Source organism: Quercus suber, unplaced genomic scaffold (assembly GCF_002906115.3).
Source record: "Quercus suber isolate HL8 unplaced genomic scaffold, Cork oak 2.0 scaffold_183, whole genome shotgun sequence".
NCBI lineage: Eukaryota > Viridiplantae > Streptophyta > Magnoliopsida > Fagales > Fagaceae > Quercus > Quercus suber.
In genome coordinates, this window is record NW_027069641.1 from 1,148,894 (window position 1) to 1,171,747 (window position 22,854).

At 34.4% G+C, this 22,854-nt stretch overlaps 2 protein-coding genes across 8 annotated transcripts; both read right to left on the bottom strand.

Moving 5' to 3' along the window:
• Nucleotides 1-5,308: 5,308 nt before the first annotated feature.
• LOC136061115 (probable pectinesterase/pectinesterase inhibitor 12) lies at nt 5,309-9,065 on the bottom strand. Its single transcript, XM_065778438.1, has 2 exons — nt 8,132-9,065; nt 5,309-5,391 (listed from the first exon to the last, which is right to left on the bottom strand). Exons 1-2 carry the CDS (start codon nt 9,063-9,065, stop codon nt 5,309-5,311), a joined length of 1,017 nt encoding a protein of 338 aa, XP_065634510.1.
• A 5,922-nt stretch (nt 9,066-14,987) lies between these two features.
• LOC112004691 (uncharacterized) lies at nt 14,988-22,018 on the bottom strand. 7 transcript variants are annotated; one of them, XR_010630926.1, is made up of 7 exons: nt 21,848-21,997; nt 17,114-17,149; nt 16,638-16,711; nt 16,391-16,519; nt 15,952-16,058; nt 15,546-15,622; nt 14,988-15,379 (listed from the first exon to the last, which is right to left on the bottom strand). XR_010630926.1 is itself a non-coding variant. In XM_065778474.1 (5 exons), exons 1-4 carry the CDS (start codon nt 22,002-22,004, stop codon nt 16,000-16,002), a joined length of 381 nt encoding a protein of 126 aa, XP_065634546.1. In that variant the 5' UTR covers nt 22,005-22,018; the 3' UTR covers nt 14,988-15,622; nt 15,952-15,999. The 7 variants fall into 7 exon arrangements, 1 of the variants encoding a protein (XP_065634546.1); XR_010630923.1 differs by lacking the exon at nt 16,638-16,711 and adding an exon at nt 20,290-20,556 and having other exon boundaries at nt 21,848-21,996; XR_010630924.1 differs by lacking the exon at nt 16,638-16,711 and adding an exon at nt 20,290-20,465 and having other exon boundaries at nt 21,848-21,992.
• Nucleotides 22,019-22,854: the final 836 nt, after the last annotated feature.

A 22,854-nucleotide genomic window follows, 5' to 3' on the forward strand; every position in this document is an offset into this window, starting at 1 on the left:
GCATCTCTCTTTCCTTTATCTTTGCCTTATATTTACTGCTGTGGATATGTTTATATTTGGCTTAGATTGTTTTATCAATTCTGTTATAAGCTTGTTATCATATTCCGCACATTGATTGTTTGATATAAAGCTTGAATTGGTATTGTGTTTCTAGGGGTCTAAACGTTCAAGGGTGTTTCATACCCATATTGAACTTTCAATTGGTATCAGAGCAGATACAATTGTTGTGGTGTTAATACCTAAGTGTGATCCTTGACCCCTTGTTGAGATGGATTATCTCTCAATCTCTCACTGCTCCACCATTTTTTGATGGTAATAACTATGCCCTTTGGAAAGTCCGAATGAGGGCGTTTTTGTGTTCTATGGATGAAGCTGTGTGGGATGCAGTTGACATAGGTTGGACGAAGCCAGTGGATGCTAAATCCACTTGGGACAAGGCAACTCTTGCGGCAGCTAATGCAAACAGTAAAGCATTAAATGCCATTTTCTGTGGTATCTCTCCAGAAGAATTTCATAGGATTTCTCATATTACTGTTGCTAAAGAAGTATGGGAGATTCTTGAGACGACATATGAAGGAACCAAGAAGGTGAAAGACACCAAACTTCAAATGCTGACCACTCGCTTTGAGCAACTAAAGATGGATGAGGATGAGTCCTTTGACTCTTTTTATAGTAAACTAAACGAGGTGGTCATTGGAAAATTTAATTTGGGGGAAAAGACGGAGGAGTCTAAAGTTGTAAGGAAGATCCTTCGGTCACTACCAGGAAGTTTTCGTGCTAAAGTTATAGCCATTGAAGAGAGCAAAGATCTTGATGAAATCAAGGTTCAGGAGTTGGTCGGTTCTCTATAGACATATGAGTTGTCTCTTCCTTCAGCGAAGAAGAGCAAATCCTTTGCTCTTAAGACAATTGATGAGAGGATAGGGTCTCATGAATCTTCAGAAGAGGATACAGTAGATAAAGATGTGGCGTATCTTGTAAAGAATTTCCGGAAATTCCTAAAGCTCAAGAATAGTGGAAAATTTGGTGACAAAAGAAAATTCCAGAGTGCCGAAAAAAAGAAGAAAGACTTCCGAAGAAAAAATGGTAAAGATTCCCAATCCTCACAAGGAATTACATGTTTTGAATGTAATGGGCATGGGCATTTTAAAAAGGAATGTCCAAACTACTTGAAGTCGAAGGGAAAGGTATATGCCACTACTTTAAGTGATTCGGACTCATCAAATTCTGATTTTGACGAGAGCTGTGATGGAGAAGGAAATTTCTCCGCATTCATGACCATTGCTCATGTGGAATCCTTAGATGACTTGGATACACTTGTGAAGGAGTTTGGTGAACATTCTGATTTGGAATCTATTAGAGTTGTAGAGGAATCTGAAGCTGAAGAGGATGAAGGTACTTTGAGTATTCAAGAGAATTACACTTTACTTCTTGAGAGATCGGGTGAGTATGCAAGGGTTGCAAAGACGGCAGTAAAGAAGATGAAAAGGACTGAAGAGGACTACAAAAGTCTACTGGCTAGATATAAAGAGGCTAAATGCGAGATTGAGACACTAAATGGAGAGTTATCGAAAGCTTACACCAAAGTAAGATTCCTTGAGGAAGAAATGGTGCAAGCGCAAGCCAAGATTGAAAGGGTCCCCTCCAGAAAGCTGGAAGATGTTATCTCGTCTCAAAAAATTTTTTAAGATAAGTCCGGAGTGGGGTATACCGGAGGAAGTAGCTCATCAGCCAAAGCTATCAAAGAAGTGAAATTTGTGAAGGCCAAAGAGCCTACTGTAGAAGAAACCATCCCTGAGAATGTTAAGGCTGAGAAGAAGAATGCGAGTGAGCAACGGATGGTGAATAAGCCCCGAAATCAATCTATGGGCAGACACGAAACCAGAGCAAGATCTCTCTCAAGACCACAATGGGGTTCTAGAACTGAGTATGTGTGTCACTATTGCGGACTACAAGGGCATACTAGACCCAACTGTCAAAAGCTGAGAGCAGACAACAATGCAAGCACACCTCGATCACGAGGAAGAAGGAATGACAAGAGGTCTTGGGGTGGTGAGAAACCAAGAAGTCAAAACAATGATCCAAGAATGTCGGGCGTGATAAAGATGATCGGTGCCTTCACCACCTGCTTGGAAAGCTTCAACAGGAGGTTTGAAAATCCTAACTCTCGTACCCGATCCATCAAGGATATCACCCCAAACGCACGTGACATGTGGGTGACAAAAGGTACTCATGCATAAGCATTATAACATGTCCATGCATCAATTCTTCCTATGCTTTGTGGATATGATTGGTTATTTGCATTGTGTTTTAAGTATATGTTTTCTTTGTGGTTTGTTTGTGTTCAAAATATTTTCTCATTTTCTTGTTTTTGATCATTCTTCTACTGCCTTTGTGTCAAAAATCCAAAAACACATAAAAAGTTAAAAATCCAAAAAGTTTGATCACATTGTTGAGTTTTGTCTCAAAGCATATTTTGCCCTGTACTTTTGTACCAATGGCTTTGTGCATTTAATAAGCTCAACTTGTCTCTCATGCACTTATATCATTGTGGAAGAAATTCTGAAATCTATGTGATTGTTGTAAATAGATCTTCAACCTTGTCATGAATGATTAGTAAATGATTTTGTTGATCTTGAGACATGCATAGACTCATGCCTATATATCTTCCCACTCTTTATTTTTATGCTTTTAAAGAGCTCTCTAAATGTAAATCTCAAAATGAAAAGAGATATAGAGCTGCAAAAGCCTGTCACACATACTAGTATTTGACTAGGAAAAAGAGAAAGGGACCAAAATAAAATGTATGAAAGATGCCCAAAAGCCAAAGGCAATCTCATTAATTGAAATATCAAAAATTTCTGGCATCTATCTCTCAATGAGAGTTTCTTTGCTCAAAATTGGCAAATGATATGTGTATATGGAGCCAAATGAAAAGCTTCAAAGAGTTGTTATCAAGTTCTTGTGGGATGTCATATATGCATGCTTCTATAATTGAGACAGGTCACATAATCTAGTGCTAGTTGTGTATGCCTTGATTGAATTGATCATTGAAGCTTCACATTGGACTAAGAACTATCTCATTTTTGATACCCACACACATCACACAAGTCTAAGTTCAACGAATGCCATATTCATTTGTGTGATTGTACTTGTTTAAATGTGTTTTCACATGCTCAATCTTTGTGGGTCAAACACAAAAAGATTTTTGAGTGTTTTATTTTGTTTTTGGAAAGTACTTTGCTTTTACAAAATTGTGAAATTTTCTCAAAAACAGTGTTGCCCTGTTTTGGCGACTAAGTCGTGGGTTAGCACAGTCGCAAGCCCTATTCGCGAGCTCAATCAGAGATTTTCGCGACTTACTGGCGAGTCAGTACTCTAGTCGCGAAAAAGACTTAGAAAATTTTTGAAAAATTTGAGTTTTTGCTCTATTCGCGGCTCATTTTGGCGGCTTGTTCACGGGTGGAAGGTCCAATCGCGAGGGTTACTCAGAGATTTTCGCGGCTCAATTCGCGACTCCTTCATGACTAAACCTTCCAGTCGCGAAAAACACTTAGAAGATTTTTCTAGAATCTTACCTACACAGTGTTTCGCGGCTTGATCTGGCGACTTACTGGCGACTTGGATAAGTCGTGAAAAATGCGTGTTTTGCATTTTTGAAGACAATTTGAAAAATTGTTTTTCAATTTTCCCTCGATTTTCAGTGACTGTTCATTGCCTTCTTCACTCTCTCTCTCAAAGCTTTCGAATATCACTGAAAAATCCATCATTTCTGCATCATCTCTGCACAAATCTTCAAGAAAAAGGTATGGGCTTTCTTGTTCTTTACTCCATTTTCATGTTTTGATGTAAAATACTCTTGAATCTCTGTGTTTTACTGTTTGGATTGCTATTTGGGTATTCTGATCTTTTCTGCTTAAAATTGGTGTTTTGATGGTGTGGTTTGTTCTCTTTTGGTAATGCCTAGCTTCTTGGGTTTACTCTATTATGGTATTTCATGTTTTTCATCTTCTCATTCATGGTCTTTCATGTTTGACATTTGATTTTCTATGGGTATATCCTTTGGGTATACGGTTTGTTGGATGCTATGTGATGTTTTCCCAAATGTAATGTGTGCTTGTCATGTGTGTGACCTTGTTTATGTGGTTCAATCTATTCTGTGTGTGTATTTACACATCTTGAGCATGATCCTGCTTCTAGGGATTATCTTGCACATTCCATGTTCTGTTGGTTACATCTCAGTGATAATTGTTTTCATCTGTCTGTATGAAAATTTCATCTTTACAGACTGAACTTGGTTAATCTGTGATTACCATGTTATATCTTGTTTCTCTATTATCATCTATTCTTGGTTTGTGTTGTTGCTCAATACTCTGTTCTTCTTGATAATTACATGGTTACTAATTTGAGTATATCTCCACATATTGTCTTGTGCCCTTGTTGTGAACTTTTCTGAGTGATTACAGATGGCTTCCACATCCTCTAAGAAGAAGACTCATGCTAAGAAGGCTGATAAGAGATTAAAAATGGATAGCAACCTGTTTAGATCAGTCAAACATTTTGAGAGATATAGAGATTCCTTCGTAAAAGGAACAATTATCCAGGAGAGATTTGTGGATTTGCATGACTTGAGGGATACATTCATTCCATAATGCTTTGAAGGAAGAGGCTAGGAGAAACTTCTGGGTGACTTACCTTTAGTGTGTGAACCTCTTATCAGAGAATTCTATGCCAATGCTGTGATAAGGGAGGAAGAGTTGAGTTGTTGGGTGAGGAAAAAGGAGTTTACCTTAGATGCTCATGACATTGATAAGGTTTTGGGACTGGAGGGCTTAGAAGATTATGAATTTACAAACTACAAGGACAGAATGGTCTCTCTAGAAACTGTCCAGAAAAAGATTGGTGGAGTTTTAGAACGGAGATGTCTCAACACTTCTGACTTTCCCAAAGACATGAGGTGTTTAACAACAATTATGACGTACAATTTGTACCCTATAAGGAAGATGACTACATTGACGAATGCCAGAGCCATCTTTCTTATGGATCTTAAGGAAAATACTTTTATTGACATCAGTTCCCACATTTTTGACACTATAGTGGATGAAACCAAAACCACCTCGAGGCCCAAGCTAGTGTTTCCAAGCCTTCTCATGAGAATTTTCAAAGAAAAGGGGGTGGTAATCCCACAAGATATCAGTCCCATGCCTCCTCTATCAGCCATCAACAAATTTACTCTAGTACGGATCCAGAGTCGTCTTCCAGGTGAAGAAGAAGAGGGTGTCCATGAAGAAGGAGATCCTATGGAGACTTAAGCAGAAAGGGCAGGACCAGTTTCCACACCTAGAGTAAGAGTCAAAAGGAGCAGACCCTCTACCTCATCATCTGTTCCTCCTGATACCCTTCAGATCATTCTAGAGAGACTTGATACTATCCGTGATATTCAGAATCAACAGACAGAGAGGATGACAACAATGCAGGACCAGCTTGATGTGCTCTCTGCAAAGTTTGATAGCATTTATACCAACCAGGATCACTGACCCTTTGGCCATTCCGATCAAAAAGGGGGAGAACTTTTAGGGCAGTTCTTGAGGGGGAGTGCTCTTTTTGAGGGGGAGTTTAATTATGTTATGTGTCTTCTTTAAGTGTGATACACTAGTTTCAGTTTGTTTTAAATATCTGTGCTTTTAGTTTGATACACTTGTGAATCTTTGGTGTTTACTTATATAGTATGAGGTTATTCAGCTTTAAGCTTTGTTTGTTTGTGTTTTGTACCCATTGATGCTTTTGTAAGCTTTGAGGGTTGTTTACTTGTTCTTATGCACTGATTGTAGGCTTGTATGGTTTGTGCCATGTATTTTGCAAAAACTTTGCATATGCAGCCTTTGTGCTTTGTGTTTTGGTACTTGTTAATGCTTTGTATTACCTTAAGTACAACACTCTTGTGCCCTTGTAGGATTGTTTCTAGATGCATATATGCCTGTATGCATTGGTTGAGTGTTGGATTTGCAAATGATACTCTTCAATTGAGTTTATCCTTTTTGCATATCCGGATGTTCATTCCTTGTGTGAATGAACATAGTAATCACTTTTGCTTAGTGACTACTGGTAGTGATCTTGCCATGAATTACTGCTTTTGTGCTTGTGTTCATTTTTGCTTGATCATGCTTATTTTGCTCCATATGCATATTAAGTTTTCTGCATACAATGATATTGCTATGTTATTGTGTTTCAGGAGTTACTTATTCATATGTTCAAGAGCTTTACAGAATCTAGAGTTAGGTGTGAGTGAGTTTTCCAACTGTTCCCAACTCACGTTTAAGTCTAGAGTTTGTTGTAGGGCTTTGTCACGGAATAGCCAAAGGGGGAGATTGTAAGGTTGAATTTAATCAACCATTTAATTGGCTTTATTCCGTGACTAATTTGCTTGTAATTCATCATTTAGAAACCTTGTATTTAGGTGGGAAGATTGTAAGGGTAGTGTGTGAGAAGATGTGAAGAAAAGCTTAAGAGTATGCAAGAAAAACAGAGTCTCGCGACTAGGACTCGCGGGTGGTTCGCGACTGGCAAGCCGCGAAAGGCAGACACGTGAGAGGCACACTGGGAAGCTGAAGGGTCGCGCCAGCTGTCATGCTACAGGACAAAAGTTCCAGTCTGGCCAGGCCATTACGTCGCAACTTGATTTCTTGACTTGGCCAAGCCGCGAGATCAAGTCGCCAACTTGCCCTGTTTGGCAAAAATTGACGTTTTGCATTCCCTTCTCACCCTACTATATATACACCCTTATACCCATCATATTGAGAGAGCTTCCAGAGAGAATTTTGTGAGAGAAAACCCTAGAGAAATACAAGATTGATTCATCCCTAATCTTCATCTAAAGAAACTCTACAAATTCCTCTACTCTCTTCCTCTCTATTGTCATACCCTTGAGAGGTCATTTACCAAACCCTTATCTCACCACACCCACGTCTGTGAGAAAGTCCATTTGGTGCTTTGGGAAGCAGTTTGGAAAGAAACCAATATACATTGGTTGATGCTATGGTTAAGTAGCGGAATCCGGTAAGCTAAAGAAGAAATAGGTTCGGCGTAACCTCGTTGGAGCAAGAAGCTTGGAGGGCTTAGGTACTTGGGTAGATTAGGTTTGGAGGGTCTTCTGCTGTTCATGTATCCCAACTATATTCTTTAGTGGATTTTATCACCGCTTGGAGGGCGGCGGAGAGGTTTTACGCCGAGGACTTCGGTTTCCTCTTCGATAACACATCGTGTGTTGTCCGTGTGTTTGCATCTCTCTTTCCTTTATCTTTGCCTTATATTTACTGCTGTGGATGTGTTTATATTTGGCTTAGATTGTTTTATTAATTCTGTTATAAGCTTGTTATCATATTCCGCACATTGATTGTTTGATATAAAGCTTGAATTGGTATTGTGTTTCTGGGGGTCTAAACGTTCAAGGGTGTTTCATACCCATATTGAACTTTCAAAAGTCATTACCAGACACTACTGAAGTTCAATTTATTGTATATTACCAATTAGTCACAAGTAAAATAAAAAGGAAAAAATCCATTAGAAAAATTCTAAAGTTAGTTTTAATGTAATAACCAAAGCTTAAAAAACAATGTGAAATGAAATATGACTAATGTCACTTCAACAATATATAAATAAGTGTCTGGAGATTTTAGGGATGTCACAAATTTTGTTATACAATCTTTATAAATTGATATGTTACCAATTTATGTAATAAAATTTGTAATATATATTCCTTATTTTTTGCTATAGGTAACATTTTTTGTTTGTGATATTCATGTAATAAAATTTATTATATTCCTAAAATAAGTTAATTACATAAGAATATTCCAATAAATTAAATCATAATTAGTTATCAAACTTAAAATTTATAGCCCTGTAGTTTTATTGGCCCATCCTGGTGCTCCAACAGATGACTACAATTCAAATCTTCTCTTTATAATTATGAAATTAAAAATAAAAATTAACTAATTAATATGAAAAGTTACTATTTCATGACTATCTATTCTGATTTATGTATTGTCCCGTACAGCTTACAAGATTAAAAAATACAAATAAAAAAGAAGAAGAAGATTATTAACATAAAAAGGAGTTAAATTGCTAAACATACCAAGAGTCGCAGATCTGAAAGTGGTCCAGCCATCGCCCACACTTCTGTTACCAGTAATTTTAGTGGCATCAGTTCCGTCTCCATGCAGAAAAATGTTTTGCTTGTAACTTAGGATTTCCACATTTTCCTCATAAATCCCTTGTTTCACATAGATATGTGTTCTATCATTGCTATTGTTTGAAGCAAAGTTGACAGCATCAGTGATGGTGGTGAGGTTTCCAGTTCCATTAGCAGCCACAGTCAGCACCTTACTCGGGTCATATTCACTCTCCAATATCCGAGTCCGACTCTTTGATTTCTTTGAAATCCACGTTGGAACACCCATGTCCATGAGGCGCCTTTTATTATGGCTTTTTTGGCTAGACAGAATGGAAAGAGCATTACTTACATACATGTATGTGTAATCTATGGAACTCAGTAGGGTTGGCAGCAAAGGACCCGCAGCTGAATCCAAGCCCTCCAAGCATGTGTTCTTATTTGTGAGTGCTGTGCTAAGGTAAGCTATTGCATCGGCTAGTTTCCGTTGTTTAATGGGTGCGTCCTGGATTAGGGACATTGATCTTTGTAAACAAGACATGGTGATTTGTTGGAGTTCCTCGCAGTACTGTATGGTTCCTGTTTGATTTTCAATGATATTGTCTGAGTTTCCAGCATCCAACAATAGATTGGAAAGCTGTTCAGACTCAAATATTGCGATTTGGAGGGTGTAAAAGGTGTCGATGTTTGGACTGATATCAATTGAGATATTGATAATGATGGAGAGTTCCACTGAGTCAAAACAGACATCTGGGTATGGTGTGGTTTTGCAAATGGAGTCTATGGAGGACAAATTTTGGGAATATTTCATATAAGAAGAAGAGTTGAGAGCCCATGTTCTTGACAAGCCGATTGCAGATAGGAGCAAACAAAGTTTCAGAATATTGGAGGAAGCCATCAAAGTTTGAAAGTTCAAATAGCGTCAAAAACACTATGAACGTTTAGACCCTCAAATAACAAATTATCAATTTAAACTTTATATCAAACAATAAATGTGCAGAAAATGATAACAAACTTATACTAGAATTGATAAACAATCTAAACCATAACTAATCACAATCACAGCAGTAATTAAATGGTAAAGATAAAGGGAAGAGAGATGCAAACACAAGGACAACATGTGATGTGTTATCGAAGAGGAAACCGAAACCCTTGGCGTAAAACCTTTCCGCCGCTCTCCAAGCAGTAAATAATCCACTAGAAAATGTAGTTGGGATACATGAACAGTAATAAACCCTCCAAGCCTAATCTACCCAAGTACTTAAGTCCTCCAAACTTCCTGCTCCAACGAGGTTACGCCGAACCTTTTTCTTTTCTATCTTACTAGATTCCGCTATAAACCATAGCATCAACCAATAGTCATTGGTTCCTTCCAAATTGCTTATCTTAGCACCAAAACAACCTTCTCACAAACGTGGGTATGGTGAGAAAATGATTTGGTCAAGAACCTCTCAAGGATGTATCAATGAAGAGAAAGAAAGTAGAGAAATTTGAAGAGTCTCTTACGTGAAGATTGTGGATGAGGCAATCTTGTTTTCTCTGGGGTTTCTCTCTCAAAATTCTCTCTGGAAGCTCTTTACATTTCGTGAGAATGAGGGGTATTTATACTAGGGTGAGAATGGAATGTGAAACTTCAGTTTTTGCCAAATAGGACAAGTTGGCGACTTGGCCTCGCGACTTGGTTGAGTCGCGAGTTCAAGCCGCGAGCAAACGGCCTGGCCAGCCTGAGACTTTTATCCTGTAGTGCGACAACTGGCGTGACTCTTCAGTTTCTGGCATGCTTGGCACATGTGCAACTTCTGGTGACTTGCAAGCCGTGAGCCACCCGCGAGATCCAGTCCCGAGTCCTTGTTTTTTTGCACAATCTTGAGCATTTCTTCGCACTCTCTCACACACTACCCTTACAAGATTCCCACCTAAATATAGAGTTACTAAATGCTAAAACACAAGCAATTTTTGCACAGAATAAAGTCAACAAAATGATTAATTAAATTCAACCTTACAAAGTTTGATGAGATAAGTTTTAGCGTATACTGACACAGATTAAAAAGGCCAAACTAAATAATGCATAACACGTAATATTATGGACACTGTATGTACGTAGTGTATAATATCAATGTCATTTCAAGCACATTTTTAAAATTTAAAAAAAAAAAAAAAAAAAAAAAAAAAAAAAAAAAAACCTTATTTGTCTATTTTTTTTCTTCCAAAGCTTATTTGATCAGGATTCAGGAGCGATGGGTGGAAGACCGAAGACCCGAAGTTCCCTTAAAATTTGTTTTTCTTCAAAGTTCTTACGAGGGACTGGCAAATGCAATTATGCAAGTAGGAATCTTGGTGCTTAATTATATGGGTAACTGATCAACTGTTCTTTTCGCCCTTTCAGATTGTGAAACCATTGACACTATAATATAAGTCACACTCTACTCATATAAACTTCACATTTTTTTTACGACAAATGACTGTTTTTTTTTTTAAAAAAAGAATGTATACATTTAACCATGCTTTCTTTTCCAGTCGACCCTTCTCCCATAGCTTCCCCCTTTGTTTCCTCTTAATGGGAATAGGATTTTCCCTTTTTGGTATGCAAAATTTGACCTTTTCTCGTGAGAAACGATTACCTCTTGTGGGAATATTATTTTGTTTCTATTTTGGTATACACATAATTTGACATTTTCTGCTGAGAAACAGTGATAGATTTAGACAGGTCAAAATTTCAAGCTGCTTTCCCAGCATAATCTCACATGGTGAGATTTTTTTTTTTTTTTTTTTGACAATTATATATGACTTTTTATGAGAAGACCTGCATGTGTTCTTTATCTGTGACCCAAACTAGTCTACCAGTTAACAATAATATTGGGGAATACAATTTATTTTACAAGTATTACACAATTTTTTTATATAAGAAATCTAGGTCTAGTACTGGTATCCCCGCTATGTCAGTAAAAGTAAAAAATGGTTTTAAGGATACAATTTATTTATTTTTTGAATAAATGAGGAACAAATAACTGGTCTACCTGTTAAAAATACTATTAGGGAAACCATTTATTTTAAAATTTTCTAGTTGTTTTATTTTTTTATTGTCAGTATATAATATTATTTTATCTAGGCCTATCACTGGTATGGCCAATAGGCTATATCAGTAAATGTGAAAATGTTGTGTAACTACTTACTATAATAATCAACCAATAAATCAAAACAAGATTCTTAAAAATAAAAGAATAAAAAATCCAAGAGTACGTGGTATGGTACTTAAGAAGAATACTTAGCTATTAAAAGTTTTTATTTTTGGGAAAATTATCAGTGTGAAAATAATCTCTATCCATAATCATTTGGTTCTTAACGCTTTAAATATGTCAGTTTAATCCATAATCTTTTGGGTGTATAAATAGTCTCTATCGTTAAGTAATAGATCAAAAATGCCAACGTGGCTTAAATACAATTATGTCCTTTAACCTCACTTTTGTTCAATTTAATCTTATAACTTTTAGGTTTATTCAATTTAGTCACTCTTGTTAGTCTCATAAAAAATGTGCTAATGACTACCAAAATGATGTAGTTTTTTTTTTCTTTTTTTCTTTGGCATTTTCCTTACTTTATATCATGAAAGTCATTTTTCTATTATTATTTGGGGGAAAAAATTAAAGTAGTAAATAAATAATAAATAAATAAGAACCAAAAACTCAATCGTGAGAAATTGCTAATTACTAATTACACATGGTCTATGTTTCTTTGGGAAAATTCTAAGCCCGCATAAAATGATATAATTTGTGCCATTGCCTTTTGGAGGAATCAAGTCTTCAAAGTTCTTACAAGGGATGGGCAAATGCAACTATGCAAGTAGGAATCTTGGTGCTTAATTATATGGGTAATTGATCAAGTGTTCTTTTCCCACTTTTTTTTTTTTTTAATGGCCAAGATGAGTGAGCGAGGGGCAACTATTGTTGCAGACTCCATGACCGTGACTATTGGGGTACTCATCTACTAGGGAATGTTGAATTGAACCATAGTTATTGTTGTTCGAGGTAACAACAGACCTCACCTTAGCCTCACGAGTGCTGCATTCTTGCGTTTGTGCCAAGACCACTAGACCACCTTTCTCGGTGGTCTTTTCCCCCTTTCAAATTATGAAACCATTGACACCATAATATAATTCACACTCTATTCATATAAACTTCACTTTTTCTTTTTTTTTCTTTTTTTTTACAATAAATGATTTTTTTTTTTTTTTAAGAATGTATATATAAATTTCACCATGCTTTCTTTTCTGGGTCTGGCTTCTGTCTAGTGGCCAGTGACCACTGAAGCCATTAGGATATGGACACATGTCCGCATCGCAATGTGTCCAGTGATCATTGACACTAGACACAAGCTGCTCCCTTCTTTTCCTGTCGACCTTTGTCCCATAGCTTCCCCCTTTGTTTCCTCTTAATGGGAATAGGTTTTTCCTTTTTGGTATGCACAATTTGACCTTTTCTTGTGAGAAGCGATTACCTCTTGTGGGAATATTTATGTTTCCTTTTTGGTATACACACATTTTGACATTTTCTGCTGAGAAACAGTGATAGAGTAAGACAAGTCAAATTAATTTCAATTTTCTTTACCAGCATAATCTCACATGTTGAGATTTTTTTATGACAATTATATATGACTTCTTTATGAGAAGGCTTGTCTTCTTTATCTGTGACCCAAACTAGTCTACTAGTTAACAATAATATTAGGAAATACAATTTATTTTTCAATTATTACACAATTTTTTTATAGAAGAAATCTAGGTTTAGTACTGGTATCGCCAATAGGCTATGTCAGTAAAAGTAAAATAAGGTTTTAAGGATGCAATTTATTTATTTTTTTGAATAAATGGGGAACAAATAACTAGTCTACCCGTTAACAACAATATTAAAGAAACAATTTATTTTACAATTTTCTAGTTGTTTTATTTTTTTATTGTAAGTAATATTATTTTATCTAGGCCTATCACTGGTATTGCCAATAGGCTATATCAGTAAATGTGAAAATGTTGTGTAACTACTTAATATAATAATCAACCAATAAATCAAAACAAGATTCTTAAAAATAAAAGAATAAAAAAATCCAAGAGTACGTGGTATAGTACTTATATAAGAAGAATACTTAGCTATTAAATGTTTTTATTCTTGGGAAAATTGTCAGTGTAAAAATAGTCTCTATCCATAATAATTTGGTTCTTAACACTTTAAATATGCCAGTTTAATTCATAATCTCTTGGCATTGTGTATAAATAGTCTTTATCATTAAGTAATATATCATAAATGCCGATGTGGCTTACAATTATGTCCTTTAACCTCACTTTTGTTCAATTTAATCTTCTAACTTTTAGGTTTATTTAATTTAGTCACTCTTGTTAGTCTCATAAAAATGTGCCATTAATGACTACCAAAATGATGTTTTATTTTTTATTTTATTTTTTTTGGGGGGCATTTTCCTTACATTAAGTCAAGAAAGTCATTTTTCTATTATTATTTGGGGGAAAAAATCAAAGTAGTAAATAAATAATAATAAAATAAAAACCAATAACTCAATCATGAGAAAATTGCTAATTAGATGTGGTCTATGTTTCTTTGGAAAAATTCTAAGACCACATAAAACGGTATAATTTGTGCCACAACTATCTATATGGCAAATTGTAAATGGTGGGAAAAAAAAAAAAAAAAGTGATGAATCTATGTAAAAGTGATAGACAGTCAATCACAATGTGACATGTAAGTGATGTAGAATAGATCGTCATGGCCTTTTTAGACTCCCAAGCGCCCCTAAAATCACACAAAGCAAAAAAGGCACTAGTAGAAATCATTAAGGCAACAAAGTCAAAATTGCGTGAAATTTGGCAAGTTGAAGGAAAATGGCCTTAGTCGTTGCTTTGTCTCAAGGTACACGCACTAGAAAAAAAGGGGCTATCCCAGCATTTTCAAAATTGCTGGGATAGCCTCAAAAAGTGTTGGGATAGGGTCAAAATTCCTATCCTGGCATTTTTTTTCCCGGCGCTTCAAACCGCCGCACAATGAATGTGGGTATAGGATCGCCGAAAAAGTACTAGGAAAGGCATACACCCTATACCAGCGCTTTTGAAAGCGCTGGTAAAGGCCTTTAAATTATATTGATTCAAGACCTATACCAACACTTTTGAAAGCACTGGAATAAGTACTACATATGCCAGCGCTTTCAAAAGTGCTGGTATAGGTCATGAATGAATATAATTTAAAAGACCTATACCAATACTTTTAAAAGCATTGGCATAGGCAGCACCTATTCCAGCGCTCTCAAAAGTACTGGTATAGGTCTTGAATGAATAAAATTTAAAAGGCCTATACCAGCGCTTTTGAAAGCGCTAGCATAGGCAGTACCTATGCCAAACCCTATTCCAGTGGTTTTAAAAGCGCTGGGATAGGTCATTTTTTAAATTTAAAAAAAACAATTTAATTTTTTTAGCACCTATAATGTATCTACAATACATATTTTCCAATACCTATTTTATAGCAATTGTAATGAACCACAATTCATATTTTCCAATAGCAAATACAATACCACATTAAACTAAGAAACTAAATATATTTAATTACACCATATCAATAATTACATCCCAAATGTCTAATGTTATACACAAAATAATACATCCCAAGTGTCTAGAATGTTATGAGGCGCACCTACACTATGATTTCACCATTGCACATTGAGTTTCAAATGATAATAAACCAAAACACAAAACTCAAACAATATGATCCATAAAAACAAAGAACTACACTCATTGTTTTGATAATTCACACACCAGCAACAGTAAAGCTACAACAACAAAACACATTGTTTGCAATTGTCTACCATTAAAACAAAAGTTTAAAGTACTTAACCTGATAAAATAAAACAAAAAATACCATACAATAACTTGTAGATCACTTATACCAAAACAAAACTACATTGACTTACTAAAGAAAATTACAAAAAACCATACCACTGTAATTTTCTTTTGATCTTCATATAATAACTTTGGAATATTGTTTGTCATACATTACAACAAAAAAAAGGCATTGAATGAGGTAAGTAAAACAATGAAATAGATAAAGAGTATCTAAAAGATGCACCAAAGACGAATAAATTACTTTATAATTGTGCGCTATCTGATCCATTTAGCAGTTCCATCTCCTCCTCATTGGAAACTTTAGGATCAATATAGCACAACTGGAAGTATGAAACAAAAACAGAATATCATGCCCACCATCAAATTGTAGTAAGACCAAGTACCAAAGTTTACCAAAGACATATAACCCCTCTATTTATGATAATTTTCAATACATAACAATTAAGATACCAAATTCACTATCAAAAAGAGGGTATTAGAACTTACTGTAAGTTCCCAGGTACAGATATTTGTTACCAGAAACTCTTCCAATTCTTGCTTCCCAATGCCCATTATGATGATGCCTATCAAAATTCAACAATAATTCCAAGAAGAACATATATTATTTGAAAAAAACAAACTTCATAAATCAAAGGTAATCAAGCATGTCCAGTTCTCTAAATTTAGAGAACTAGACATGCTTGATTACCTTTGTCTTACACTTGACCTTTGGTGCCTCATGAAGGTAAATAGGGGAAACGTTAAAAGTGAACAAAAATGTACCACCTCTGTAAGGCTAAAACAATACATTTTAATATTCAAAACTTAAACCAAGTAGTATCATTAAAACCTCATGATAGGATACTTCATCATCCTTAGAAAAATGCTGAGGATTTTTATCGAGAGTACTTACAAATAATATCTGTCATCAGGCCGAATGGTAGCCTCAAAGTTCATCAAATCATCCTTGCCAATGGGAAAAGATATGACAAGATTTTGGTAGGTTCAATTCACTGATATCTACACAATGAAAAACACAAAAACTTTATTAAAAAAAAATCAAAATCAAAAATAAAAAAAACTCTACTATTTAGCAGTGAATCAAATATATAGTTTTATGTTTGAGTTTATGAGTCAAATACCAAGTTAAGACAGGGAGATTCCAAAAAGCTTTTCTAACAAAGTCTTAAAATAAAAAATAAGTTGGGCATGTTGGTCCAAGATCTCAGGATACATCAACCAAATTTTAATGGAATGAAATACCTCATAGCAAATGCTCCAGTACCCTGAGGGAAACACTTAACCTATGATATTATGGTGATTAAAATAAAAAATAAAAAAGGACTCATAACCTTTGTGAAGACGTAATTCCCCAGCGCTTTGCTTCTTGACGGGTGTCTTTCCATTAGCATTTTCTGCGAGTTCCCTTTGCTTTTCCTTAACTTTAAATAGCTTAATCATTTTTCCTACAGCATAATATGCTAAAGATTCCAACAATCAAATGACAGTCACAACAATCATGAATAGATAAACTTCAATCTCCTATTTATACTGAAAAATAAAAATAAATAAAAGACAACGACAACAACAAAATCCTACTTGAGGAGGTAAAATGTGCACTCCCAAAAGTTCACTTAACTCAGTGGCACATCTAGTTTCAGGGACGCCACCTCCTATTCAAATCAAATAATAGTATTGTTCATTTTATTGCTGTATTGTATACATTACTCTTGAGAGGTAAAGACAATAACCAATAATATAACATTTTCTTGCACAAAAATCATGTTGATAATTATGGAACACAATGTTTTAAGAATATTTATTTTTGGTCTCAAATAATTCAAAGAAATATCAACAGAAGAACGGACTAAAGAGTTTTTTACAATAAAAAAGAAACAAGCCTCAAATGTTCTAAGGTTCAATATACAGCATTGCATGTTTGTCAATATCAACCTCACAAACCATAACTAATAACCCCATAATCACATATATCTTTACAATAAGCCCATCATCCTCTTAGTAGCTCCTAAAATTTCTATTGATGAACCACAAACTGAATCACTTAAATGACTTACCATTTGTTAAGAACAGATTGGGTACCTTCAACGCACCTGCAATGGAAATCAACCGAGTCAGATACAACAACAGAATAAAAAGAAACATTATTCATTAAGACCGGCAATCATAATAGGATAATTACCATTCCTAAAACCAGAAACTAAAACATTCTTTGTATAACCATCCTTCCTTACTCTTTCACAGTTCTCATTTCACAACAATTTCAACATAGTTAAGATGAATTTCCTAAATTATTTTTTTTTTTTTTTTTTTTTTTTCACACACACACACACACACACAAAACACTAACACATGCGTCATGAATTCTATTTTCCCCTCCTTTTCTACTCAATTTTCCCAACAACCAAACAAAGTTAGTTCTATAGAAAATTCAAAATTCACTTAAACACACGCATAGAGTCAAAAAGGTTTAAAATGGAGGATGAAATGTTTGAGAAAGTGTAACAATAAGTTAAGAAAATTAATAAGAAAAAAAATAGTTAAAAGAGGGAAAGATAGAGTTGGAAGTAAATAGATGATTTGCATAGATAAATACAATACAATGCAGTAATGCACCAATTGACTTAATGTGATTTTCAAAATAATAAAGTTGGGATTACCTGAATGTCCCTGGCCCAATCTATAGGATCATTGACAACAATATAGAGATAAGTGGACAAGATTAGGTGATGTAGAGGTACCACACCCCTCAAGTAGCTTATTTGAGAGGGGCAGCTAAATGGGTATGTCACCTCCCCCCCACCCCCACTTTGTCTAAATACCCCCCACTCCCTTTGGAAAATTCAAGTACAAAAATTCCCAAAAATTCTCTTCTCTTTTTTATAGGCACTTCTCCTTCTCTCTTTCCCCTCTACAAAACCCCTCTAAAACCGAAACTCCAACCCATTTTCCTCCATTTGTCCACTATCAAGAACCCGTAGGTAAGCTTCTAATGCCCTTTGTAAATGTGAGATGGTGTAATTTCTTTCACAGCCACAACATCCTCCTTTTTATGTTGCACACGAATACTTAAACAATAGCTACCAATATAACTCATTGATGGAAGGAGTGTTAAAAAAAAAATCTAAAATTTAAATTGAAGGAGTCCCTAGTAGCCTAAAAGAAGGTTGGGTTCTCCTTCAAAGAGTTTTCTATAACAAAACAAGAAATATTGTTATCCATGTTTGCATTACAGCCCAAAAGAACTATTCCAATCACAATATAAGCTTTTTATAGTTGTTTATGAGGCTATACAACGATGGGATACTTGGTTGGCTTTGATACCATTAGTTACAACTCAAGAAAAGTACTGGCCAAATTTGCACTTACACCCATAAAAGAATTAGTCAATTTGCATTGATTGAGACTCCTTATAGTTATTTATAAAGTCAAGATCAACCTAATATATGCTTGAGTTGGAACTCATCGCACACTCAACTAATTTAATATCAATCTTTGATAGATGTTGTTAGCGGTTTTCCTTGAGTTGTTACCTTACTAATGATAATATCCACTATCAAATTTATTTTAAAAATTTAGAAAAAAAAATTATCAAATTATTTTAGCTTAGCGAACTTGCTGTGAGAGGGAGGAGGCTACAGGATTCCACTATATGGTATAATAATTTTCCCTAATTAAGTAAGAGCTATACCTACGTTGGAATCAATTAAATGTCAAAGTGGTTCTCTAAGGCTAATGGTACTAAACTACTGGCCATGGGATTGGGTCTAGCGGTGTGATGAAAAATAGGGCTTGGGCCTACACTGCTTTTTTTTTTTTTTTTTTTTTAACTCCAAATTCAAAGGTGATAATTGATGGGAATTGCATGGTGCATGCAATAGCCCTAACCATATTGATCCAAACCCTAAATCAAAACCTACCTAAGTAGTTTTACCATAGTTTTTATAGAGTTAGAGAACAAGGGCCGAAATTTAGGTCTTAAGTTAAAATAAAATCTTGTATAAATAAAAGTAAAAAACTTAACAAAACTAGTATTTCAAAATTTGAAATCAAGTAAAAAATTGAAACTTGGAAATATATTTGTGCTACTTCTCAAGTGATTGCAAAGGAGGTGGACTTGCTTGCTGCTGTAAGCAACTACAATATAGGCTCCAGTTCTTCTAGAGCTTTTGGAAAGAATGAAAAAGAATTCTATCGGTTAATGAGGGCATAGAGTGACAACCCTTGAAGTGCTAGGTGCACTGGCAAAGCACAATTAAAACACAGGTTTGTTTCCATTTTTGCATATAATCTGATTAAATAATGAGGCATAGATAGAATTGAAGAGAAGAAAAGGTTTTCACATGACAAATAGAAGTAATGAATTTCAAAGAGGAACCCCAAATGTGAAAAAAAAAAAAAAAAAAAAAAGAACGAGAATCTGGCAATTAAGGTTGTAACATACCATTACTTATCCAATATATATATACACACACATTAAGGTTGTAAGCTGTAACCTAAAGTGCCAACATAACATAGCAATTCAAGGTTCTTGAACACATGATGGAATGAAAGACTATTATTTTCAAACATGCTGGAGCAAATTCATTACTGAAATTTACTTTTGGGTCAAAAGTTAAGTTCAATCAACCTAGGGAGTATTTTTACCACAAATTTCTTAGTCATCTAGCTTACATATGCGGTCATATTTACAAAACATGATCATTTTAAAACAATTAGGAAATGGACAAGCTCTTAACATCTAAGTTACCTGTAAAGTTGCTAAATGACCCCACCAATTATGTAAGTTTGCTTCCAAACTAAGAATGTTTCTTACACTTCCAAGAAATGGGTGTCCTCTAAATTTCATAACTAAAACAGGTATCATCAAATTTTATTCCAAAATGAAACCCTTTCCTAGAAATATCAGAAAATGGGTTTTCCCCAAACTACTTAAAAACCCACTAAATTTCACCACACTAATTATTACACAATTAAAATAAAATAAAATAAAATATTCAACTACTATGCAAAGTTAGGAAGTGGGTTTCCTTTAAACTTCTTAAGTGGAACAACCACCAAAATCCTTCTTCTCTTCTGAGCCACATTGAACACACACATTCATGGATATTCCTCAGAATATCAAGGATCTCTTTCGTTGTGAACAACAATATGACAAGTCACCATAAACAATAAATATAATAAATCAAATAACAGATTTTCTATAGAGAAAGAGATTGTGAGATTTACATACATCAAACTCTCTTTATATTCTTCTTCTTTTTTGAAGGGAGAGAAAAGATGACAAGCCTTCCCAGGAGCAATTTTAGCATTTGCAGGGGCAATTCTAGCGCGATGTCGTTGAGCTCAACAATATTCACAGGCAAATCTAACAAACTGAGGCCTTTAAACAATAGCCCAAAGTGACACCTGCAACTATGACTTGTCATTCTATCAACTCCACCCACCGTTCAAGTTGTCAAGCACCATGAAGTTTTGTGCTCCCCAATACCTTGCAAATCTTTAGCCAGTATTCTTTATATCATTTAAGAATTTCATAGAGTGACTTTTTAGTGGAATTCTATCTATCCTAAAATCTAGGGGCACTTGTAGTATGTGTTCTAATTCTAAACTTTAAAATTTTGTAATTGATACTATAATTTAAGATTAATTTGCCAACCTATCTACTCTTGGAGGTACAATAATCACCCATTTTTATATTTAAGCAATTATTGAAAGATTGTGATATTCAATGTCCTTTCAACATCTGTATGCATGACTACAACACCTAACAGTGAAAAAAGTTAGATATTTCAATATGGCTTACATCTGTATGCTTGACTTTGATATAAAAATTCCAATCATATTTAATTAAAACCAAAGACAAATACCAGCACCATTCTAACGCAGTCATTAATAAAATAAAGCCACCGCCATCATTCAAAGCTAAAAGAAATAACTTCAAATTTTATTTTTTTTATAATACATCAACATAATAAATAGGTTAAAATTCAATTAATTCAATAACTTTATGTCAATTGTCAAATTACTGAGTANACATGTTTTCTGCATAACTCTCACTTCTTTATCTCTCTTCCTTTTTATTCTAAATTTGCACAGCCACCAAACAATTGGTTAGCTGTACTTTTAAATTAAAAGCACCACACAAACTTTGAACCCAAAAACACAAATAACAATGGTAATATAATAATGTATCCAACTATTAACTTTAACTATCCAAACAACCAAATTCCAATCTAAACCAGCTCAAACTTAAAAACCCAGATAGCAAAAGTAGAATCAAACATGCACTAGAACCCAAATTTAGACAGTTGTAACAAAAATAAAACAATGAAGTAAGCAAGAATTACTAATAATACCCAGATGCCAAAATTCCCAAATTACTCAAAAACTAAAACAACCCATGAAAAGGAAGCCCCAAAAAAATTGACCAAATCGAAATTCAGCAAATGTACAACAAAGAGCACTCCAAAACCACTAAATCATAAAAAGAGAGAAAACTCATGTGAAATAAACCAATGTAGGCTAGGAATCATAGATCTCAACTAAAATCCTTCATCAAATTAGCAATAAGGAAAAAAATAAAAAACCAAAACCAGAAATCAAAAATAAACTAAACTTTAACCAAAACCAAAACTAAAGCCCACACAATCAACCAATAGTTACACAAAAATATACACATAACCCAAACCAAACTTCAACCAAAATCAAAACTAAAAAACCAGAAATTTAACAACAAATATATATACAAATATTACTACAAAATAGAAATGAGAGCTAGAGAGACTTACCTTGCTTTGGGTAGGGTTTGTGGTTTTGGGTAGTATTTTTGTGTTTGAAATTTTGGAAAAAGAAATGGTGGGTTTTCAGTAAAGAAGAAGAAAGGAGGAGGGGAAGTGGGTTAAGGAAGAGGAAGAGGGAGAGAAAATGTGGGTGAGAGGAAAACATCTGAAGCAAAGAAGTAGGAGACCAAAAACGAGAGACCAAAGTGGTGGGAAGGTGAAAAAAATAAGTGGGAAGTCTGAAAATTTTTAAGTGGTACGAGGGACCTATCCAAGCGCTTTTGGAGACCTATCCCAGTGCTTTCAGAAGTGTTGGAATAGGTGGACCCTATTCTAGCGCTTTCAAAAGCGCTGGGACAGGTCTCTCCAATCTAAAAATGTCTATTCCAGTGCATTTAAAGGACTATTCTAGTGCTTTTAAAAACGTCAGTATAAGTCTTTCTATTTGCATTTTCTTAATTAATAATAATATAAATAGTTCAAATTATAAATAGTAATATAAAGAGTAATATTTAATATTTTCTTGATTAATAAGATTGAATATAATACTTCAAATTAATAAAAGATAATTTAACAGTACAAATTAATAAAATAAATTATTTTAATTAATAAAAATATTTTTTAATAATTCAATTTAACAAAATTTAATTTAATTTAATACTTCAAATTAATAAAATATAATTCCTCATTAAAAATTAGAAAAATATAATGTAATAACTAAAAAAATGGAAAATGACAAAAATACCCATGAAATCCAAAAAATGCCAAAATACCTCCGAAACCTAAAAATGACCAAAATACCTCAAAAATAATAAAAAAAAATTTCAAAATACCCTCGAAACCTAAAAAATTTACCAAAATACCTCTGAAACCTAAAAAATGGCCAAAATAACCTTGAAGCCTAAAAATTAACTAAAATAATCCCAGAACCTAAAAATGACTAAAATACCCTCAAAACCTTAAAAATGGCCAAAATAACCCCAAAGCCTGAAAATTTACCAAAATAACCTAGAAAC